The 18136-nt window shown below is 39.6% G+C and overlaps 1 protein-coding gene across 5 annotated transcripts in view; it reads right to left on the bottom strand.

Moving 5' to 3' along the window:
• GRM5 (glutamate metabotropic receptor 5) overlaps positions 1–18136 on the bottom strand; it is a 504061-nt gene that overhangs the window by 15371 nt on the left and 470554 nt on the right. For 2 of the 5 annotated variants that reach the window (XM_055320782.1, XM_055320781.1), the window contains exon 8: positions 9687–9782. The exons of the other annotated variants lie outside the window; for them this stretch is intronic. In XM_055320782.1, coding sequence (XP_055176757.1) covers positions 9687–9782 — 96 coding nt within the window. The remainder of the gene's footprint in view (positions 1–9686; positions 9783–18136) is intronic. 5 annotated transcript variants of the gene reach the window in all.

Consider the following 18136-nt stretch of genomic DNA (forward strand, 5'->3'; position numbering starts at 1 on the left):
ATTCTCTCTCTCTCTGTGTCTCTCTCTCTCTCTCTCTCATTGTGGTAAGGACTCTTAACATGAAATCTGCCCTCTTAACAGATTTTTTAAATGTATGATGCAATATGATCAGTTCATACCTGTTAGGATGGCTATGATGTGGAGAAAAAGGAACCCTTGTGCACTGTTGGTGGGGATTTAGAATGGTGCAGCCACTGTGGAAAACAGTATGGAAGTCCATCAAGAAATTAAAAATAGATTACCGTATGATCCAGCAATTCCATTTCTGTGTATATATCCAAGGGAATTGGGACAGGATCTCAATTAGCACTACCATGTTAACTGCAGCATTATTTGCAGGAGCAAAGATGTGGAAACAACCTAAATGTCCACTGATGGATGAATAAAGAAAATGTGTACCTTTTGAATGTTTTTCCAAAGAAAACATCTAATGTCCAACACATACATGAAAAGGGACTCATCATCACTAATCATCAGGGCAGTGCAAATCAAAGCCACAAGGAGGTATCGCCCCACACCTGTTGCTAGTATCAAAAAGACAGGAAATAAAGTGTTGGGAAAGATGTGGAAAAAAGAGAATTCTCATGCACTGGTGGTGGGCTTATAAATTGATACAACCAATTTGGAAAACAATGTGAAGGTTCCTCAAAAAATTAAAAACAGAACTACCATGTGATCCAGCAATTTCACTTCTGGGTAGTTTATCCAAAGGAAATGAAATCACTGTCTTGAAAAGATATCTCAACCCTGTGTTTACTGCAGCATAATTCACAATAGGCAAGACATGGAAACAACCTTAGTGTCTATCAACAGATGAATGGTTAAGGAAAATGTGATATATATTTACATACACAAACACAATGGAATATTATTCAGCCATTTCCCAAATAAGGAAACCTCACTGTTTGTCACAATATGGATGATGTGGATTAAATCTGAAGGCATTGTAAAATGTAAAATAAGAGAAAGACAAAGACTGTATGATACCATGTATACGTGGAATCTAAAAAACAAAAACAAAAACCTGAACTAATAGATACAGAGAACAGATTGGTGGTTGGATGAGGTAGGAGTAGGAATGGGTGAAATGGGTGAAGAGAGCCAAACTTCCAGTTTTAAGATAAATATGTTCTGGGGATACCATGTACATACAGCATGGTGACTATAGTTAATAACACTGTATCATATATTTGAAAATTGCTAAGAGAATAGATCTTAAAAGTTCGCATTATAAGAAAAAACTGTAAATGTGTGATCATGGATGTTAGCTAAATTTATTGTGATCATTTTGCTGTATATATACATATATATGTATATATCTCAAATCATTATGTTGTACACCTAAAACTAATACAATTTCATGTTAGTTATAGCTCAATAAAAAAGAAAATGTATCCTTTTGATATTAAAACAACTTTTTAAAAAAGATTATTTATTTGAGAGAGAAAGCACAGAAGAGAGGAGGGCAGAGGGAGAGGGAGAAGCAGAATCCCCCTGAGCAGAGAGCCTGACGGGCTCGATCCTGGGACCCTGAGATCATGACCTGAGCTGATGGCAGACACTTAACTGACTGAGCTACGCAGGTGCCCCTAAAACAACTTTTTATTTCTATCCTATACACTATTATCTTGTTGATGTCAATCTTTTTGGTTTCTCACAGATGACAGGAATCTTTCTCTGGCTCCTTGAAAATTAATTAGGTAGACGCATACAAAAAATAATAGATGTTCTTGATTCATATTTGCCTTTGTCTTTTGCTTACAATATACTGCCTTCTCTATGTATACCTAATCTCCTCATTTAAATTCTTTTACTCCTTTAAAATATCCGTGTATGTTTTCATATACATGCTATTTTTAATTCCTCAAAAAAACATGTGAGAAAGTTACCAACATTGTGTTCATTTTATAGACTATAAAGCTGATGCTTAGAGAGGTTCATGGGATTGTGTGCAAACATACTTACTGTGTAAAATCTTGCTGCGTATGACTTTCCATCGGTTACTGACTCTAGGAGTATGGAAGACATAGCGTTATGAAGCAGGGTCTCCACTTTGAAGGCCATGTGAAGTATAATGGCAAAAAATTGTTAGGTACGTAGAAACCCTATTTCATATATCTTTTGAATTTCTGGTATGAAGCATAGGGCCTTATGCATAATAAGTAATGAATTAACATTTTTAAAAATAAATAATCCTTATGTTAAAGAATCAGTTCAAAATGACGCATGAAACAGGGTTAGATGAAATAGTGATTTAAGTTTACAGAGCACTTAGCTCTGCTGAATAGTTTGCCCTTATTTTGGTATTATCTACCTAATGGGATTATGGCAATAAGATTAGGGTGGACATTACAAGATTTAATCCATATTTTGTGGTGGGAGTAAAAGTAGAGAGTATGCCTCTAGCCTTGACTTCTTCCTCTAGAGTACAAGAATTTGAACTGATAACTCCAAAGCCGCTCCCTTTGTGGCATTTGTTCTATCAGAGACTCTTCTCATTGCCTTCTTCCCTTTTAGGAGAAATTATGAGATATCATTTTTTTTGTCTCAAAATATGTACAGATCTCTATATATATACATAACTAATAAATTATTATTTATATGGGCAAGGACAGCAGGCTTACAAATGATTTTGACTAGCTCCTCTCCTTCCCCCACAAAAAAGGATGTTACTGACAGAAATGGAGAAGAGCCAGGGAATCCAAGTAGTCGGATGACTAAATTTTGTATTATGCCACAGGCTGAAAGAAGTAGAATAAGTATACTCACAGTAATTAGTGATTCTTCTGGAAAAATAAGTAAAGGTAATTGAGAATTTTGTTTATATTTTCATATTTGTGACCCTTACTAAAGTTAATCATTTCTAGTCCAATCACAAGACGTTAGCTGAACTGTGTTTTTGTCAGACTTATAAACTATTTCCCTAAGAAATTCCTTATAATAATATTCCAAGAATTATTATAGTTACTCAAAATCTGTAACTTTGTTCCTTTGTTTTCTGATCAATGTGTTTTTATAAAACTGATTGGCAAAATGTATAGAAAGTAAGCATCACCCTGTAAATGGTTCGTGAATAAATGGCTCTAAGGTCAACTAAGTTAAGTAAATTTAAACTGCTTTCTGTAGAACATCTCAAGTTCTCTTTCTTTTCTTTCTTTCTTTCTTTCTTTCTTTCTTTCTTTCTTTCTTTCTTTCTTTCTTTCTTTCTTTCTTTCTTTCTTCTTTCTTTTCTTTCTTAGCATGCATGTGCACCTGAGGGTGGGGGCAGAGGGAGAGGGAGAGAGAAAATCTTAAAACAGGCTCCATGCCCAGCATGGAGCTGACTCGGGGCTCGATATCATGACCTGAGCTGAAATCCAGAGTCAGTCCAAAACCAACTGAGCTACCCAGGTGCTCCTCAAATCTTTGTTTTGTAAGCATTCATAGAAAACCTCCAAGAAGGGCATATAGCATGTAGTGTTGGCTACATTAATTTCATCCATACTGTCACTTTTGCCTCTTCTTTTCTCCTGCTCATGGAATATCTCTTAAACTTGGTCTAACGTTCTGTAGGATATAGTTTGTGAAGTTTTCTTCCAGGGATTCTAAAAACCTGAACTTGAAACTGCATGTCATGTTGCTTTCTCCCTCCCCTATTCATATTTGGGGCTTATTATCTGGATCACTGATTTAATACCTTAATGTACCTGATTGCTCTTGTAGTTTCCATCAGAATGAATTTTATTCCTCTATAAAGATTGTCAGGGAAGTCTGGGTGGTGCAATTAGTGGAGGCATCTGACTCAAGTGGTGATTTCAGGGTTCTGAGATTGAGCCGCGGTAGTGGGCTCTGCACTCAGCTCAGGGTCTGCTTGAGACTCTCTCGCTCTTCTTCTGCCCATCCCCTCCATGATATTTCTCTCAAATAAGTAAATAAATGTTTCTTTTTTAAAGACTGTCAGTTCTTTAGGGTGGAAATTCATATTTTCTGGAACACCACATGGTCCCTAAAACAGTGCAACCTACATACAAAAAGATTCTCCTTGCACTCTTAGTGATTGATTGATTGAATCAGCAGTCTCAGAGCACTTCTGGATACTGAGGGTGGAAAATTAAACAGGACAAGTTTAGTGGGAAGAGACAGTAAACAGAGAATATGCAATATCACAGGTAAACTCAAAATACTTTAGAATTATGAGTTTGGGCAGATGTAAAATAGATAGTAAGAAGTTTAGAAAGTTTTCAAAGAGGAATTGCCCTTCGATTTGGGTTTTGAAAACTGAGTAAGAGGCAGAATAGGATTGGGGGTTGGAGAAAATGGATTCAAGGAGCAAGTAGGGGTAATCCAGGTAGAGATATAATACATGTTAAGGTGTGAAATTGTAGAAAGGAGCCAGTGTGTTTGGAGAATGGTAAAAAAATTAAGGTGCCTGAAGAAGAGAACACATATGCCAAACAGAGAGGGAATAAACGTTAAAGAATAGAGTTTATGTATGAAGGTCCTCATATTCTGAGTGCATGGATTTGGAATTAATCCCAGATGGTGGATATCACAATGGTTAGAGCGAGAATTCCAGAATCAGACTTTGGCTCCATTATGGACTTTATCATTTACCTTTTTAAAGATGAAATAAGAGATCACACAGGGAAAGCACTTAAGCCAGTGTCTGGTATATATCTAAACACCCCAGGAGAACTATGGGAAAATATGAATTTTAAAGCAGAAAAATTGTCATTGAATTAATTTCATTGATATTATTAGATTTTATTTTATTTACTTTTCCAGGATTGATTGTTGAGAAAACAACCATTGATGGCAAGAGGAGAGTGGAAGAGAAGATCAAAAAAAAAAAAAAAAAAAAAAAACTTTCTAAGCTGAGTAGCCTTGGGTAACTGTAATACTAAATATCTATTGAATGCTTGCTAAATGCTGTACTTGCACGATCTTACTTAATTTTCACAGCATCATATACTAAGGGAAATGCTGTATTATTATGCTCATTTTATAGACAATGGAGATTAAAGAGGTAAAATGGCACCTCAAGGTCACACTGGCTAGTGCTGAAACCAGGTTTTAAGGTCTTTGATTTCAGAATTTTCACTAAATCACTCTACTGTGTAGGTTATTTAATATTCCTGAGCTTCATTTTCCTTATTTGTATCACGGAAAGATAATTCTTAGGAGAATTTAGTGCATAACCAATGGGAAAGGACCGCTAGTGTTTGATGCATAGTAATAACAGCAATGGCATTAACTGCTATTGTTACCTGCTTTAGAACATCTCTACATGTAAGTTAGAACATTAATCTGAAATTGACTCTAGGGAGAAATGAAGAGGACTACTGCAGCAGTCCTATCACTATGAAACTAGCTGGAAACAGAGCATTCTCTCTGTGGCTCTGGATTTTATATACCTCTGTGTGTAGCCTTTTCTGAACACTCAGTTCAGGCTAACGTTTAGTTTATATTACTCTTAATTATATTTCCACTGGCATGTGCTATACTTTCGGATATCAAATGAGAAGTTAATTCGACACATAAATTTTCCTCTGGGACAGGGGTTTCTGTTGCATTGCAATTATCTGTTTTTCTGACTCTGTTCCTCCATGTACTATGGATTTTCAAGGGCATTAGTCAAGTCTTTGTCAATCATTTAACTCCAGAATCTTGTAAGTGGTTGGCTTGTGGTAGGTGCTTAATAAATGAGCATTGCATGAGGGAAGAAATAATTGAATCAAAGAAAGGCAAAACAATCTTAACACAGACATCACATTGTGGGATTGCTTTTCAAATCTGAGTTCCTCAATGATGACATCACTGTTACCTGATTCTCTAAAGGCTCTATTAAATATTTATACCCACTAAAATCAGATGCTGCATCTATTAGGTGAAAATCGGTTACTCAAGTGATTGGGATTAATACCTCACCTAATTGATATGATATTGCAACAGTAAAAATACCTCATACCACCCTCCTTCCTGCAAGCACTGGAGGGGTACTATAGATCCCTCTATTACATTTGATTAGGGAGTGCTTTTCTAAAGAGTAACCAGACTGGGAGGCTCAGAATGTCTGTGGCTCTCCTTCATGGGGTATGACATGAGCAGTTCAGAATGCAGACTCCAATGAGCACTCCAGTGGACTAGCCCTGCTGAGATAGGAGATAATAACATTCATTGTTGAGGTTTTAGCTATCTCTGAGGTGGACCATCTCAGTATGAACTCACATGATAACAGGGTTTAGAGAATTTACGGTTCTTAGAGCACCTCCCTGTTTAGGACTCTCAATTCTCCTGCAATTAGGAGGTCTCTGCTCTGAAACACACTTAGACTGTCCACTGTGGAAATGTGAAAAGATGACAAGTTATGCTAGATTCCGACAGAAAGGGAAAAAATCATAGAAAAGGAAAACAACATAATATTTCAGAAAGCTAGAGTGTTACCAATACATACAATGTTCTTAATTCTTTTCCAAATGTGGGGGTGGCAGGAGAAGGGAGAAGTGAGGGAGGGTCTCTAAGACTCTGTCATTGTTTCAGGTAAGAGAATAGTGTTCAGCTCTAGGGCTACTTGGCATAAAATTCTCTCCCTGACAGTTAATTTGGCTCTGGAAAAATCACCTCAGGCATGAATTCACTGGGTCCTGTCCTTTTCATAGTTTCAACATAGAAAACAGAGGCAAATGAGATGCAGGGTGATACTCCTGGTTTCTCTGATTGCTTGAGCTTCCCTTAGCTCCTCCCTGGGCCTGGTGGTGTGGTAATGGCCACAGAACCAGGCCAGATGTTTGCAGGGTAAATATGCTTAACTATGACTCTGGAAGCAAACTTGGGGGAGGAGTGGGAGCTGATAAGAAAGAGGGCCTCAACAGCTGATGCTAAAAGTATCTATAAAAGTTGAATAGTTATTCTTTCCCCAGCCCTTCTATTCAATTCCAGAAGAAGTGCACTAGGGTTAACTACTCTAACCTCTTTTTTTTTTAAGATTTATTTATTTATTTATTCAGAGAGAGAGAGAGAGGCAGAGACACAGGCAGAGGGAGAAGCAGGCTCCATGCAGGGAGCCTGACGTGGGACTCGATCCTGGGTCTCCAGGATCACACCCCAGGCTGCAGGCGGAGCTAAACTGCTGCACCACAGGGGCTGCCCCTACTCTAACCTCTTATTTAGAAATGGTTTACATTGTAGTTGTCTCCTCTCTGATATCTTTTCTCTTAATATTCATTTTCAACTTATTTCTCCTGGATAAATGTCACTATGTGTGTTTGTGTGTGTACTTATATGAACAAATAGAAGTTGGAAAAAAAAAGATTTGATGGTCTTAAGACATTTTGGCCTTTCCTTTTATCTGTCTCTAGGCCTTTTCTCCTCCCTAATGGAAAGCTCCTTAGAACACTGAAGGATTCCCTTTCCCTCTCATGTAATTTTACTCCCTTCTATCAGTATTTATTTAATGTTAAAGAAATGAGAAGGAAGAAAAAGTAGGAAGGGAAGGTGGTCATTCCAACAAAGCTATTTTTACTAGTGCATGCAATGGTCCCCTGTGCTTCACCAGGATTTATCAATCTAATAAGCCTTGTCACTAACTTGGCTGTATCCAAACACATGAGAAAACAAAAAGTAACTATTATCTTGCTGTTGTAGAGAAGCTTGGACTATTCCCAGTGTAGGTACATTGAATTGCTATCTCTGTAGATCTGGACCTGACCCAGGCGAGCTTGTTCTGGCTGACCTGGAGTCCTGTTACCCTCTGTGTCCCACTATTTCCTGTACATTTCCTCACTCATTCTCAATCAAGACAGTCTTGAGCAAATCTAATTATGGGCTGATTGGATCTGAGATTTCCAAACATTAATTAAAGGCTCCCAAGAACAATGCATGACACAATGGAGACCTAATGTTTACCACGAATAGCTCTATGTCATCTCCTAGATGGATGGATTATTCCACAGTATCAGTTAATAGATATAAATTGGAATGACCTAGGAATCTTGTTATAGTTTAGATTTTTGTCACAGAGCATTTCATAGGCAACCAAGTTTGGGAAGTCCAGTTCTAGACAGTTGCTTCAAATCAGAAATCACTCTGGACAGAGCCCCTATAATTCACTTGATACAGTCATTTTCACCTTGTCCAGCCAACTCCAGTGCTGTTTGACTGATTTTCAAGGACAGGAATTATGGCACTTTGTCATATCTGAATGGAAGGACACCAGTAGGTCCAATACCAGTCTGTTGAGTTACTCCCACAAAATGATCCATTGAGGCTTATCTTCTGGACACAATGAGATCCAAAGATGGCTGTATAAAGGGATCATGGACATAAGGGCATCAGATATGCTAGTGTGCACACACACACATATGCCTACAAAGGTACACATGCTCTCATCACCTTGTCTCTGGGAGCCATGGACAAACTTGGCCAAGCTCTCGGCCAGGGCTGCTTTAAATGATTGGTCAGACTGTATGCTACACAGTTCTGGGCACCATTTTCACAGACTGCAACATGAATTCCACCACCCCCTTCTGGAAATTGTGTAATACAGTGGTCCTTGGAAAAAGTTAGATATTACTTTGAAAACCAGAAGGAGCCTACTACAGAGGAAGCAAATACAATGTTTGGGGTGAAAGTTCAACAGGATTCAATAGAATTATCTTCTTTCTATGCAGCTGGATCTCAAGCTCTGCTTTCAGCACATGCACACACATAGGTACACACTATACTTTCTGCACTTCCCCTTTCCTTTCACCCAGGCTGATTTGTAGGAGTTTCCCTTCTACACTTTGTACCACAGATAGATGGGGAAATGCCACAACCAAGTAGAAGTGGAGAGTTAGTTCATGGTGAATGATTCCCCAACGGAAGGCTTCTCCAGCATTCTGGAACTGTTTAATGCCAATCTTGACAGTATTTATCTCCAGAGCCCTTTTCTTGAAACACCGTCCCATGCAATAAAGCACGTTCATTTCATGCAACACAGCTAAGTTGATGCTTATAGTTCTTAATAACCCAGGTGACTGGGCACAGCTCAGTTGTGGGTGCCTGATATGAAGGAACATGCACAGCGCAGCGACAGAGGGTGTTTGCCACCAAACACAGAGAAATAAAGGAGCTGCAAAGCTATGGTAGCTGGAGGAGGACTAGCTTTCCTTATTTAGGTTCAGGAAAAGCCTCTTGCCTCTACAGCTCACTTAGTCTGGCTCAGCATTTGCCCTTGGCTGTTACATGATGTTACATTGAAAAGAAGTCAGATTAATTCCCAGGTTTGTCTGGGATCAGGGCTGGAATCTTTCCTCATTGCAGTTCTTCCCTCAGAACCAGTCCTGGGCTTTTGCATTTGTTTTGACAACTGATTAGACAGTCCTGAAATGTGAATTTCCTCCAATCTCTTCCACTTTGCAAACTCCAGAAGCATTTGACCAATAAGTTAAAATCCATGGGAGAACTGAGTGTGAATTAAGGCTTTAGACATGCAAAGCACACAACCCTGGGAACAGCAGCATCTGGGACAGGAGGCTCCCGTCACTTCACATGAGGATGGCATGGGTTTTGCAGATAAAACACACACAGAAAACCAGTGGTGGCCCAGGTTGGACACACTGCATGGGGTGCACAGTGGAGTGAGGACCTAGACCAGGGAGCCACCTGTTCCTCTAGCTTGCGTACATGGAGTTCACAGCACCTCAGGCCACTCACAATTTGCTTACCTGCTCATTGTTGCTCTCCCACCATTCCCCACACTCCCTTTGGGGGTGAAACACTCTATTTCCGACTTGTGCTGGGCCAGTCTCCTGTCTTTGTACCTGGTGAGCATGAACAAGGACAGGAGCAAACAGAAAGATATGATTGTGTGCTTAACTGGCCAGGCTGAGGAAGAACTGTGGCTGCAGAGGGTTGTCCCATGATAAAACAAGCTTCTGCTTTTCACTGTAGTGGCTGACCTGTAATATGTATTAGATGCTTGTGATGGCATATGGATCACATTGGGGTTGATTTTGTTACTAATTGTTAAACCACACATGATCTACCCTTCTATATTGCCTATTAATCTGTGATTTCATCAGATTAAATGGTCAATGGTAAAAGAAGTGCAATTCTTATCCTCTGAGAAAAACATTAATATCAATAAATCGGAATTCCTTTAGCATTTACCATATACCAGACATGATGCTAGGATTTTACATAAATTTAATCCTGGCCACAACTCTGTGGCAGAGGCTCTGTTATTTTTATATCCATTTTGCTGAAGAAAAGAAACCTAAGATTGTAAGGATTAAGTAGCTTGATCAAGGATTTTTCTTTTTTTTTATTTATTTATGATAGGCACACAGTGAGAGAGAGAGAGGCAGAGACACAGGCAGAGGGAGAAGCAGGCTCCATGCACCGGGAGCCTGACGTGGGATTTGATCCCGGGTCTCCAGGATCGCGCCCTGGGCCAAAGGTAGGCGCTAAACCGCTGCGCTACCCAGGGATCCCGATCAAGGATTTTTCTATACAGGGAGTCTAGTTTAGAACCCACACTTTTAGTCATTGTAATGTGTTGCCTTCCATTGTGTGTGTGTGTGTGTGTGTGTGTGTTTAAATAGTTCTTTTCATTAACAAAGCTTCATTGAATGGTATTATGTTTGAGTATTTTATTGGAGACTGGTGATGCCAAAAAAGAGATGTTTCTTGGATGTAAGAGGTTTATGCAACCATTAAGTTGAAGTTAAATACTGAATATTGGACTGCCTGAATTGTGGAGAGAAGCTCAAACAGCATTTGTATCAGAACCGGCAATTCACCACACCTGGAGGGTACTAGATATTTCGTCTAAAATAAGTTATAAGATTCCCAACATTAGCCTGCTGCATGGTGAATCAAGATGAGCCTTTATATTTGAATGACAGTTTTCAGAGCCAGCATGCTTTCACAGAAGTAATGTTATTTATCCATCAGTTTAAGACTGTGGGCAATTAAAGAGAGTACAGTTACGCTCATTTGCTGGAAGAGGACACTGAGACCTACTTAACTGACTTGACCGAGGTCACAAGCCTTATTAGTAGAGAATGACCATTAGTAGAGTTTGGGGCCCAAGATTCTTAAGGTTTATTGCCTTTTTCCCTTCTAAAACTTCAGCTTGATATGACACTTCATCCATGTCCCTGATATTCAATAGGCAGTGGTAAAAGTGACTTAGTATCAAAAGACTTGTTTACCCTTGGTATAATCATTTTCCCCCAAGTTTCTTTTCTTGCTGCCTTAAAATTAATACTAAATAAAATGCACCAAAAGCCATATCATTATTAGTTCTGGATGGAGGCCTTTCTCTTAATTTTCTTTTAAGATGTTAAAACTATTTAGTATTTGAATAAAAATGGCTCATTAAATCAAGCCAAGTGGATGTAATGGATTACCTTATTCAAAAGACATCAGTTGAGCATCAATTTATTCTAGACAATGGTCTTTGGCCTGGAGATACAGAGATAAATCATCCACAGGTCCCGCCTCACAGAGTTCACAGTGTAGTGGGAAAAGGAAGGGAAGAAGGCAGGATGTTGTTTATGATCATGAGAGAGGGTCTTCTGGAGATTTCTAAAAACAGTTTCTTTTTCTTTTCTTTTCTTTTCTTTTCTTTTCTTTTCTTTTCTTTTCTTTTCTTTTCTTTTCTTTTCTTCTCTTGGCAAAGAAAACACTGGAAACCATGGTCTCTTTTTGCTAGGACAGCTGTCTGGTGTGGTACTTAGTAATGCTACGCCCATGTTGCCAGCATGAGAGAAGGTAAGCCAATATTTTAAAAAACAGTGGCATGGAAAATTAGAAGAATGTAGGTCCTAGACAATATCTCTGAGTGACTGAATTAGCCTGTTTCATCTCAGAACTTCTTTTCATGTGAGTCTTATCATGTCAGCCACTTTGAATTAGGTTTTAGATTCTCTAATGCTAAAATCCTTCTAGCTTTTACTTTGCTTTTGTTACTTTCTCGACCATAGCCGAGTCTAAGAATTTCTAAGGCTCTTTATAGCATTAGGTTTGGGTATTTGTAAGTTCTGTGTGTATGTGTGTGTATTTATGAAGACCTTAAAGAAGCAAGTTACTAACAAATGTTTTAGTCTAACCATTTGTCTTCTTTTAAATATTGCTTCTTTTTATACATATTATTGTATATAAAAAAGTGTAAGTCTTCACAGAATTAGATTTTTGTATGGAAAGAAAAAGAGGGAGACAGACTGGGTAAAACAAAGGATTAATTTCTCAATAACTCACATTTAGAGAACACCTAAACAACTGGCCCTTATGACCATGGTACAGACACCACTGTTAATTTCCTGGAAGCCATGCTAACTATAGTCCTAACCCATGTAAGATTTATAAGAAAAATATTTTTTTGGTTATTCAGATGACACAAATATATATGAAAATGTATATGTTTCTTTTCATATTTGTTTTTTTTTTTTCACTGTTCCAGGATCACAGTTCCCAAAACCCTTGGAATTTCCTAAGTGTTGTGAGTCCTAAAGATGCCTCATGTTATGTTAATAAGGTGATTCCCCCAAAGCACTTAAGGAGGGGGTGGGTTGCCTGAGGAGCCGCCCTGTGATAGGAGGGTTGGAACTTCTGGTCCCGCTCCATTGTCCTCCAGGGAGGGGAGGTGGCTGGAGACTGAGTTCAGTCACCAGTGGTCGATGATGCAATCAATTATGCCATTGTAATAAAGCCTCCTTAAAGCCCCAAAAGGACGGGTTTGGAAAGTTTCTGGGGTGGTGCACATATGGAAATGCTGGGAGGGTGGCTTGCCCGGAGAGGGCACAGAAACTCCACATGCCTTGCCCTGTGCATCTCTTCCATCTGGATGTTCTGAGTTATATCCTACAATAAACCTGTGCTCTGGTAAGTACAGTGTTTCTCTGAGTCCTGTGAGTCCCTCCAGAAAAGTACTCCAACCTGAGAAAGGGGTCATGAGACTCTCTGGTTTATAGCCAGTTGGTCAGAAAGATAGGTAGAGCAACTGGCTCAGAAGTCCAAGGAGGGGGTCGTTGGAACCTCCAGTCTACAGCCAGTAGGTCAGAAGCACAGGTGATAGGGGTGGTGGAGGAAGGACAGTCTTTGTAGGATGGAACCCTGAACTTGTAGAATTTTCAAGTTGATAGTGCCAGAACTGAGTTGAATTATAGGACACCCAGCTGCCCCAGAGAATTGCTTGTTGGTGTGGGAAGTGCCCATCCCCACTGCCAACATACACATACCCTGGAAGTGGGTATGTGAGAAACCAAAATAACCAGTTACTACGGGTTTAGTGTTGCATTTTCAAACTGATTAATAAGAACCATCACAGGTCAGAGCCCTTATAAGTACTTCAATAAAGCTGTTGGTCATGTTTGCAGAATTGGCATCAGTCTGCAAGGATTTGCCAAAGATTTTCCTCAGTCACCTTTCCTGTCACTAGACTAAGAAAGTATCAAGAAAAATGAAAGAAGGAATATGAAGCTGTGTCCCTATGTGCTCATCCCTTACCTAGTCCAGTTATAGACTGAAGTGGTCTTGGCTCTGATGATTTTGGAATTCTCTTCCAGATGCCATCATGTCTGAGCCTGACTATAGCAACTTTTGCAGCTAGATATTATTTCTTAGTTTTCCCTTTGCCTTCCCAGCTTTGGACAGAATGTTTCAGCCTTTAGTTTTCAGTTATCATTTCCCTTTCCCCCTGTACCAGTATGGACCTTCGTTAAAGCTTTGGAAACATTCAACTTTGTTCCCATGTTGGCTTCTCCAATACCAGCCTAACCTCAGACATATTTCAGATCAAACACCTACCCTCGAGTAACATCTTTAGCGATCAGAAACACGATATCTAATTTTAAAATATATGAGGCAGAGTGCGACATTACATTTTATTTTCCAGATTTATTTGCTGTGTCACCTTTAGGGCTATCCTAACTTTGGATCCTGACAGTGATAAAATAAGAGAAGCTATGATATACATTTGAATAGCATTTCCAATATTGTAGAAAACTTTTCTTGTGCCATTTGATTCTCTTAACAAAGTTATTAATATCCTCATCTTTCAGGAGAACCTGTGGCTCAGAAAGCTGCACAGTCTGGCTAAGTCTCCATAATTGCCCATCACAGAAACCACATGCTTTACCTACAGACATCATGCTTTTTATTAGCACCTCGCTTCATAATGTCCTTTTACATGAAAAATAAAGAACTATTCTGAATAATCTGATAATCCATTTGAGGGACTGAAAATATCATACATAAAGGGAATAATGTATACTTAAGGCACCTGGGCTTGGAGCACAGTATAAACCTATTTCTTTTCCATAGGTCAAATTTCTACACAATGGCCAAGTAGAACAGATCACCCTCTGTGCCCCCTGCTAATATGGAAATAGACTGCCCTTCTTCTAGCCAGTGTTAACCTCCACGGGAGTACACAAAAATCTGAAGGTCAAAGAGGCATAGCTGAGAACAACTGTCAACCAGTGATGATGTATGGATGGGATACTGCGCGAGAGCAGAACCACACCGGGTGAGATGGTAGACTTTTTCAACAACGCTGAAGTGTTAGAAAGAGAACCGAAGGAAATTCCAAGGCAATCTTTCAAGTCAAATTGCTTAGGGGAGAATTCTAGCTGCAGACAGAAGGGAAGTCCTTACAGATCTCACTTGAGAAGGAAAGAGTAAGGGCCAAATGTAGTTCATAATCACAAAGTAATTCCTTATTTCAGTCTCATCCTTCTGCCCTCCGTGTGTCTGTACACAAGTAAGTATATTCAGATGGTTTACTACCTGTTCCGGCAGATCTTGTGGTTTCTGTATCCAGAAAAAAACAGCTTTTGTCCAGACTTGCAGTGTCAGGTTGATTCACTCAGAGATTGCAGGTTAAAAAAAGAATAATAATAGGCATGATTAATAGCCTGAGAAAATAATGTCAGAGATGAACATAAGTTGGGAAAGTATTTGAGAAGCTGCCAGAGAAGATACTGTTCTGTCCTCTATAAAATAAAAGGAAGGTAGGAGTTGACAGGTGGGGAAGCAATGCAAATAAGCAATTAAAATGTAAAGAATCAGCTATATTGGCCCAGTAATTCTATAAATAGGAATTTATTCTAAGGAAATAGTTCAACATAAGCTGAAAGCCTTCTGTACAAAGATTTTTCCTTTCAGTGTTGTAGAAAAATAGCAGAAACAAAACAAGAACAAACCACTGGAGAATGATTTAATAAATTATAGCATAGCAAAATTATGGAAATGTGTTAAAAACGAAAGAATACAAAACTGTGTCCCTATGTGCTCATTCCTTACTAGTCCAGTTATAGACTAGGTAAAGCCTTTCATTTAGCTTCCAGAAAATTCTCCAAGGAAGTATTTTAATCCCTCTTATGATGAGAACTTGTTTTCAGCTATGAATCATCTGAAGTCATTGCCTTTCACCATGTACTTTCTTTTGACGCTATTTGTTTCACAATCAACAGAAGTCCATGAAGATGCAGATTTTAAAACTAACTCTAAGGTGCTTTACAAGTTTATACAACAGGAAAAACTTTTCAGGGAGGAGCACAATGTTGATTGACCAGAAGGAGGATCTCCAGAAGAAAAGGATCAGTCTGAAGAAACGTCATGGTAAAGCGTTAATTAAAAGTTGCTGGCTTCTCTTTTAGGACTGAGGGGTTTTTCAGACAAAAGAGTTTATTATTCCTAAAAACTGATGGGTAGTTTTTCCAACAGGAATGTTTCCTAACATTTTTTAGCATAAACAGCTAGAAAAGCTTTGAAGTCAGACCAAGCTTGGTAATGAAAAGAAGAGCCAATATTTACTGGATCCTGGGAATATACAAAACACATTCCGAGTAACCAAACTTACTGATTTGATCACTGCAATAGCTCTACAAATTAGATACTACTTCCTATTTTACAAAGGAGGAAGAGCCAGGATATAGGGAGATAAAGTGATTTACCCAAGGTTATGGGATTGGTTAACTCTGATGCATACTGTTTCTCACTAAAATGCTGGTTACAAACACTAGCAGGGCCATTTCTCGAGCCTGGTTCTGTCTCTGAATGTCTGAAGACACCCCAGGAACTGTGCTATTTTTTCAAACCTTTCATCTTTTTTTCTGATCTCCTGGCTTAAGTCCCTGCCTCTGATCTTCCTTTGGCCCTTTTTACACTAGTAGATAGGAAGCCTGATCCCTCTTCCTCTCTCTGGTACTGACCTAGGTTACAGTCTGCACTTAGTAACTTCATTTTCTCAGTCTGGGGTAGGAAGCCCAAACCTCAGTGCTTCTCTGTAGAAGCAGATTTCCTCTGAAAGTACTGGAGAATCAGGGACCCTCACTTAGAGCCCTAGCAAGGCCCTGTTCCTATTTTTGTATTCACATTTTGTTATCTTTCTCTTAATAGAGTTCTTTCCCCAAATTGTATGACCTTAAGTCTCACAAAACTTGAATCTACTGGGGCACCTGGGTGGCTCAGTTGGTTAAGTGTCTGATTCTTGGTTTCAACTCAGGTCATGATCTCATTTGCTGTGAGACTGAGCCCCATGTGGACTTCTGTGCTCAGCAGAGAGTCTGCTTGAGATTCTGTCCCTCTGCCCCTCCTTCCTCCCCATCTGCTTGTTCGCTCTTTCTCTCTAAAATCAATCAATCAATCAGGACACCTGGGTGGTTCAATCTGTTAAGCATCTGCCTTTGGCTCAGGTCATGGTCCCAGGGTCCTGAGATCCAGCCCTGCATAGGGCTCTCTGCCAGGCAGGGAGTCTTCTCCCTCTCCTTCTGTACCTACCCCCCACCGCCCGCCACCTCATGCTCTGTCTCTCTCTGTCTCTCTCTCTCTCTCTCTTTTTTATTTACTTATGATAGTCACAGAGAGAGAGAGAGAGAGAGAGAGGCAGAGACAACAGGCAGAGGGAGAAGCAGGCTCCATGCACCGGGAGCCCGACGTGGGATTCGATCCCTGGTCTCCAGGATCGCGCCCTGGGCCAAAGGCAGGCGCCAAACCGCTGCGCCACCCAGGGAATCCCTCTCTCTCTCTCTCTCTCTCTTTCTCAAATAAATAAATACAATCTTCTAAAAACTTGGAAATAAAAAAAAATAATAAAAACTTAGAAATAAATAAATACATCTTAAAAAAAAACCCATACACCGAAAACTTGAATCTACTGCTTCCCAGAGTTTGCCTCGTCTCCCACAAGGAAACCATAAACCAGCTGTGTTATATTAGTGGACTTACTAATGTTTCCTGAATTAATGTTTCCCCAATGGAAATTTTGGAGATCAGGTGAGAGATAAAATTCTTAATCTTAACAGGTGCATATTAATGGTACTTGTATACAAGTCATTTTTTTTCCAGTTCTAATCACTTCTCTAACTCAGCAGGTTTTCCCCAGACAATTCTGATATACAATATTTTGTCCTGTTTTTTTCCACATGTCCCCTAATACTTATGAAGCCATGGGTCCTCCAATGGGACGGGACCTGTATGATCCCCATTACATGTGTGGGTTAATGAATCTTTGATTTTTACCACCATCCAGACTGGCTTGCAGGATCTGGGTGCTGCCACATGTCCTAATTCAGGCTGCTGGAATGTAGGCTGCATTTGAAAGTGACATGCAGGTAGAAGAGGTTCCTTTCTTTATCTCAGCCCTCGACTCTCCTGTTGGTCTTTAGAAGAGTCCTTCTCTCTTCTTTCAGAACGCTTATTTCAAATTCTAATTAGGTATCAGTTTGCCCACTAGCTCACTACTTTATCCCTAAACTGTAAACTTCACCGGAGCAAGGGCATGTGTGTACCTCTTGCAAGCACCTAGCACCTCTTGCAAACAGGGCCTGGCATATAGCAGCAGCCGGCAAACGCTTTTTTGCATGGCTTCAGCTTTTACCATTTACCAGAAATGGTAAAAGTAAGAACCTTTATCAAAGGCAAGGAGATAGTATTGATCCAAACCTAGCTCTATCTAAACTGCCTTTCTCTTCTGTTGTACACATGCTGCCATTTGCTGAATCTGATCACAACAGTTCTGTTGGGCACCCTACTTCTTCTGTCCTCTTCCTTCACCTTTGTTGCTCCAGCCCCACGGCCACACAAAAAAACTTTTTCTTTTTCTCTGCTTCTGCTTCTCTTGACTGCTGAGGGACAAATAAGAAGTGTCTCCAAGGATTGCCAAGAA

This window comes from Nyctereutes procyonoides, unplaced genomic scaffold, assembly GCF_905146905.1.
Source record: "Nyctereutes procyonoides isolate TBG_1078 unplaced genomic scaffold, NYPRO_anot_genome, whole genome shotgun sequence".
In the NCBI taxonomy this organism is placed as follows: Eukaryota; Metazoa; Chordata; class Mammalia; order Carnivora; family Canidae; genus Nyctereutes; species Nyctereutes procyonoides.